Here is a 6,760-nt window from a genome sequence, read left to right on the forward strand (position 1 = left end):
TGTGTGTGTGTGTGTGTGTGTGTGTGTGTGTGTGTGTGTGTGTGTGTGTGTTTGGGGGAAGGGAAGGGGCGTGGGGAGATCATACCAAAGACGAGAATCACTGTGTTGGAACAAGACAATAAAAAGGTGTTCTGTCGGTGTTTTCCTTGAACAGAGTTTGCGGACAGAACACTTTTTTTTCCAAAGCCGTTGGGGGAAAAGACGTTCTGTCAGCGAACTCGTAAAAAACGGCTTCTTGTCAGCATAACCATTTCAAAAAGGCGTCCTTCCGAATTTTGAAAGTTAATTTATTCAAAAAGTAGTCACAGTTTAACTTTGATTTTTTCACACAAGTAGGGTAACAGGTCAGACTATCGAAGGAGCAAATAAAAATGTTAGCGCCAAAATGAAAAAAAAAGGCGTTTTAGTTTATTATTCTCGCTTCTTTGACTGATGAGCGCTGAGCCAGGCCCAGCCATCCAACCCAAACAAAAATGGCGGACGACCGATTCAGTTTGATCCATCAGCCTTCGCTCGCTCTGCACAAAGGGAGACAGGGCTGGCTCGCGGTCGCGCGGTAACTTGGGAATAGAGAGTAGTGGTTTATATCTGTGCATGTAACTGTTACAGATAGATATTCAAGGAATATAGAGGTAAATCAAAGATCTGAAAGCAATGATGATTTCAGATATTATGGTGGTGATGTGTGATTATGTGGCATTGCATTTCTGTAATGTTAGCATTAGTCCTATCTTCTTCTGTTGTTTGCATTGCCAACACTATGACCGTTTTTACCACCGGGTCATTTATTACACCCCAACGGAGATAGGTGTCGCTTCCGGTAATGAAAGACAAAATTTTTTAAAATAAAAAACAAACAAACGAAAAACTGCTGCATAGTTTGAAGAACTGTACCTAGATTTACACCGTGTATTTTTTTGTTCTTTTTCACATTTAGAATTTGAATTTCAAAATAATATTATTTTTTGAGCATGTGCAACCGATACCACAAATTGAGAAACTGCTTAGTACATCTAAACAACTGGCTGACAACTTTTTTTTCGTCTTTCATTACAGGAAGTGACATCTATCTCCGGTGGGGTTTATGAAATGACAGGTGGTCAAGACGGTAATATTGTTAGCAATGCAAACAGCATCGTCCTCAAACTGACCATTGATCCTGCACAGGCCGGGGACGCTGCTATGTACAAGTGTACTTTTTATTACTATGACACTGACTATAATGAGGAGGTCGTAGCGTTTACGGACAATGCTACTGCGGTTGGTAAGTTCGACACGTTTAAAATAAATGGCGCTGCCTGTTACTCTTGTGTTTTTTTGTTGTAGTAAGAGTTTTATTCCGCACTTGCAACACGAAAAGGTAATATAAGTGCTGAAGATTGATGTTGTACAAGAGAGTAAACAACACAACAAAGAAGGAGGAGATATAAAGACGATAGTTGTTTGATAGGAGAGAAGGAGTAAACCACACCACAGCACCTGTCAACCACTCGCCTTTTGTTTTGGAATTTTGTGTGTGTTTAGTTTGGGCAGTTACGAAAGAATGGTAAAGGTCAATGATATTTCTATAATATCTCTAACCCGCTGTCACTTCTATGAAGGTCCAGAAATATCACTTTGTAATATTTTACTAGTTGCTCTTAAAAAAAAAATTGAGACATGAACTCATCGTCGACTACTAGTTTTATAAAAACATCTTCATTAGATTTTTATTTCGTTCTGTTCAGTTAGAGGGTGCGGTGGCGGAGTGGTTAGTGCGCTCGTCTCTAAAGCGGGAAGTCCGGGTTCGAGCCTCGGTTCGGACACGGTTGTTTTTTGCCCCCTCCTGCCAACCCAGCAAATGAGTACCTGACTTCGAGATGCGAAAGTAAAGGCGGCGTACAAAGGAACTTGCCACCTTACCACAATATGCCGAAGGTCCAGGAAGTTGTCTCACTAACAAGGCAATCCCCAATGTCCGGATCGGATTTACGAGTTCAGCTATTTAGAGATTTGGTTCTCTTGTCTGATCGAATATAACCCTAACACCAGTAAAAATTGGAGCTTCTCCTTCATATCATTTGTGACAATCCTCTTCATGTTTAAGGAAAATGAATTCTTTAATCCAGGACAAAGTTTTTTGCACAATCTACCAGTTTTGCAAAGTTATAAATATCTCGCTTTTCGCTTTGTTTTGTTGAAGCTTCCACGATTATCTCTCTTTCCCCTTTATTTTGTCGTAGCATCTACGGATATCTCGATGTTTCGCTTTCTTTTGTTGAAGCATCTACAAATATCTCAATGTTTGACTTTCTTTTAATGCGTCACCTACGAATTTCTCGCTTTTCGCATTCTTTCTCTAGCGGGCGGTTGGAAGGTGCCACTGGTATAGTTCCTACTTCTTCACTTGCCCTTTGTTGTTTCTGTCTGTTTGTCTCAGTCTTCTCCAGCATGGAATGACCATACATGTGTCGATGTGTTTCTCTTTTCTCAAGCGTTGTTCCGTTGCAGTATCTACGAATGTCGCTTGCGCACCTTGCCCCCCCCCCCTTTCCGGGCAGTGCTACTGGCTGAAGTTGTCTTCAGGCCATTCCCAAAGGGAGGGATATTAACATGTTCTTATGGACAGTAGAATTGTTAATGGGCTGATTTATCAATGTCAAGCTCATACTGTGCCGAAACAACGTAAGGGAAACTGCTGCTTTTCCTTTCCTCATCCCTACTTTCGTCATTTTCCCTCTACTTCTTTTGCATGTCTGTCACTCTCTTGTGAACTGCTATTTCCAAGGTGCCTTGATAGTCGAAACAGACTGTGTGCTGTTGAGGCGAGAGAGGTGAGAAGAGTAAGCCTTATTCCCGGTTTGGTCTCTTTGACATTCACCCCTTGGTGCTCATATGATCTTATGCGATTGCGAGTGCCATAAAACCTACTAAACTAAAACTTCTTTTTAAAAAATAAATTATGTGCAGCATCTACGAATACGACGAGCCTGGACTGCGACTTCCAGACAGACATCTGCAACTGGACACAGGCCAAGGACGACCAGGCAGACTGGCGTAGACGCCAAGGTGAGACCAACTCTTACGGCACCGGGCCGTTTTACGACCACACCTACCGCAACTTCACAGGCGTCTACATCTACTTCGAAGGCGGCGACGTGAGAAGGGCCAACGACACAGCATCACTGCAGAGCCCTCTACTCCCGGCTCAGACAGGGGCTATATTCAGCTTTTTCTACCACATGAGAGGATACCAGATGGGCACTCTTAGGATCAGGCTTGTGACCTATGACCTTTTCGGAAGTGAAACAAGTGAAAAGATCTTATTTCAGAAATATGGCAAAGAGCAGACGATGTGGACCGAGGCTAGGATCGACGTGAACGAGACGGAGAGCTTCCGGCTGTTCGTTGAGGCTCTTTTGTTGCACGACTTTGACGACTACACGGATATGGCGGTGGACGATTTTCGGTTCTTCCGAACGTGCAAAAGTAACCCGTGCGGGACAGACCAGACGTGTACTGACCGTCAGTTCGGCTTCGCGTGCACTTCCAACTGCACCACCGCACAGTGCCTGAACGGGGGGATGTGCCAAGCTGATGGAGAAAGTTACACATGTCGGTGCGCACCGGGCTACACAGGCCCTAACTGCGAGACAGACATAGACGACTGTCAACTGTTGCCGTGTCAGAACAAAGCCGTGTGCGTCGATCTCGTCAACTCTTACTTCTGCGCATGCGCCGACGGCTTCGCCGGAACTAACTGTGAGATACAGCTGGAGACTCCGGAATGTCACGGTTTGGTTGTTGACCTCCACGCCACGCCCCAGACTCTGACCCCGCCAATCACAGCTGAGCTGAATATCACTTGCTCTTTGAGAAAGGCGACGTCGGACGAGAAACGCGTTTGCGGTGACGTCATTAGTTCCGATTTTGGGGGCGTAGCGTCTGTTACTCTTACCCGGAAAGGTTCCGGAGATGTGATCGAAGAAACTGTGTCCGTCATGTCGTTGTTTGGAAACGCCACCGCCAAAGCTGACCACGGTATGCTGGAGGTACAGGGTCGGCTCACACAGATGATGACGTCACCGAGCCCCGCAATAGCGTCGCTGGACAACAGGTGGTTTTACCCCACAGAAGACCAGGCGGGGAACTACTCCTGTACTATCGTCGCTATCGGCAGCATGGGCCGACCTCTGACCTTTCAAGCCAGGAAGAAGATCGAAGCATCGATTCCCGCGAAACAGGAAGTTCGCAAATATGTCATCAACCTGCACAACAACAGCTGCCCAAAGTGAATCTTGACCTCAGGATTATCCGGTACTAATTTTGTCACTTATATTTCTTTTACCCGTATTTCTTTTATCATTTTTTTAAAATTATTATATTTTCCCAGTTTTTTATCACTATTTCTTTAACCACTATTTTTTTTTCTATCGTTATATTTTAATTATCATTTTGTAGCAGCAAAATTCATTCGTCCTTACAAAATTAATAACATTCAAAACACAGCCGCCGTTACCTTCAATGTCTAGCAGTTTCCTTCGATTGGGTTAAATTTGCTGCTTTTTAAAGAATAAAAATGTATCACGAAAGTGAAAATAATAATATGCCACAGACTATTTCATTGACGACAATTTCGCTGACGTCACACCTTCTGTGTTCACTGTCTGGCATCACCTGTCCTCGCTTACTGTTCTTTCTTTAATGTACTTTGAACTTTTCCCATCCTCGATTATATATCTCGATCTTATCACGGTCGCTACCTCAGAATTACAAAGTTCTATCTGAAATTTTTGGCTGTAGTGAGTTACTAAGACCATGGAGGTCAGAAACCTGCTCTGTCAAAATCATACCAGTATTCAGAGTGGTTATCAAGATATTCAAAGAATTAAGTTAGAAAAGCTTGACATGTTGTGAAACTCAAAAATGTACGCCAAATTTCTCTGTACTAGGTACTGAGCAAATAGAACGTTGAAATTCTAATTTATCTATCTATCTATCTATCTATCTGTCTATCTATCTGTCTATCTATCTATCTATCTATCTATCTATCTATCTGTCTATCTATCTATCTATATATCTGTCTATCTATCAGTCTATCTATCAATCTATCTATCTATCTATCTATCTATCTATCTATCAATCTATCAATCAATCAATCAATCAATCAATCAATCAATCAATCAATCAATCTATCTATCTATCTATCTATCTATCTATCTATCTATCTATCTATCTATCTATCTACCTACCTAACTATCTATCTATCTATCTATCTATCTATCTAATTTAAAACATGTGCAACTTTATCAAATACTGAGAGATTTAAAACATCTAAACCGTGGCTGGAGAGAAATTGACATGGACTTCCACGTCATGTCGTCAGTTTCAAATGTAAACTAATAACACAGTGCCCTGTTTTCCTAGGCCACCATGTACTGATCTATCTATACCAAAACCAAAACTCGTACCTACTAAAGTGCACCAGCAATTAATCCATCCACACCAAACCTCTTTGATCAATACCTTGATCCAATCTCGTTGATCCATACCATGATCCAATCTCTTTGAACCATACCATGATCCAATCTCTTTGATCCACACCATGAACCAGTCTCTTTGCTCGATACCACAACTTGGAGGTACCGGAGTGGTGCAGGAAACTGACCGGCTAACAGTTTCAGCTTCCGTGAGAACCTATTCCTGCAACAACGCGTTTAGGGTTTTAAACTTATCAACGTATACAGACTCAGTAAGAAATATGGGTTCTTGAAAGTCTTTGGAGAATTTTCTGGAAGGAGAAGGATTTTTAAACGTACATAGACTCAATAAGAAATTTGGTTTAATTAGAATTCTTTGAAGAATGTTTCTAGAAGGAGAAAAGCGTCAAAACTAGCACAGACCCACTATGAAAAGTGGTTTTATTAGATTAGAAGAACAGAACTTTTCTGGAAGAAGAGGCCAATGTTGATGAAGCCGTGCGTACTTGGACTGCTCAATAATAAAAAGAATTGAAGATTAAAGAAGAGACAAGAGATACAGTTTCTGGGGCAATTGAAAAGTGGGGAGAAAATTTGTATCGAGTACATTGGTTTTCCTGCAAGGATATTGTATTCCTCTCAGCCTCACAGGCAAGGTCGGAAACCCGCTCATACATGATCTAAATAAACAAAAGGTAGGCCTAATGGCGTCTGGAAATGTTTTAGAATTAACGTGGCGTCATAGGTATCTCAAGAGATAATAATGATACTACATCTAGATAGCATAATTTATATAGCTCAAATTCCGGCTCAACAGCAAGCTGTATGCGCTGTACAATCTGCATTATTACCCCAGCAGACATGATAGCATTCTGAAACAATCTAAACTTCCTGGGACGCACACAGCGCATACGTGTGGTCGACATTGTGAAAATAGTGAGAGTGTGTAGTGTCTGTTTCTCCAAACTTGAAATAGAACATGTACATTAGTGGCGGGCGGTTCTCGATTACTGCAAACTAGGAATCGTAGGAACGATTCCGAACCCAATTTCTTTCCACTGTTGTGTTTTCTTCCAGGTCTCCATGATTTCTTCCAGTGGTTCCGATCCCTAGACAATTACATGATTACTTCCGGCAAAGTAACAATTACATACGATGAATCCAACAGACCCCCAGTGGGTCGGGGGATATAGATAAACCCACTGCTCCGCCAGCAGGAGGTGCAACCCCTTCACTGGCGATTTGTCGCCCATGGACATCTACGCTCAGGTGCACATGGGCGACACTTGCTTTGGTGTATC

At 42.3% G+C, this 6,760-nt stretch overlaps 2 protein-coding genes across 2 annotated transcripts in view; both read left to right on the forward strand.

Annotated features, from left to right (window-relative positions):
* Positions 1-1,264, forward strand: part of LOC106013073 — a gene marked incomplete at both ends in the record, with an annotated part of 3,111 nt that extends 1,847 nt beyond the window's left edge. Inside the window, 1 exon segment of the mRNA XM_013087832.1 lies at positions 1,057-1,264. Coding sequence (XP_012943286.1) covers positions 1,057-1,264 — 208 coding nt within the window.
* Positions 1,265-1,543: 279 nt separating this feature from the next.
* LOC101859042 (MAM and LDL-receptor class A domain-containing protein 1-like) lies at positions 1,544-4,581 on the forward strand. Its single transcript, XM_005107934.3, has 2 exons — positions 1,544-1,619; positions 2,950-4,581. The coding sequence occupies exons 1-2, from the start codon at positions 1,544-1,546 to the stop codon at positions 4,272-4,274; spliced, it is 1,401 nt and encodes a 466-aa protein (XP_005107991.1). The 3' UTR covers positions 4,275-4,581.
* The last annotated feature ends 2,179 nt before the right edge of the window (positions 4,582-6,760 follow it).

The sequence above is a fragment of the Aplysia californica genome, unplaced genomic scaffold (genome assembly GCF_000002075.1).
Source record: "Aplysia californica isolate F4 #8 unplaced genomic scaffold, AplCal3.0 scaffold00644, whole genome shotgun sequence".
Taxonomy (NCBI): Eukaryota; Metazoa; Mollusca; class Gastropoda; order Aplysiida; family Aplysiidae; genus Aplysia; species Aplysia californica.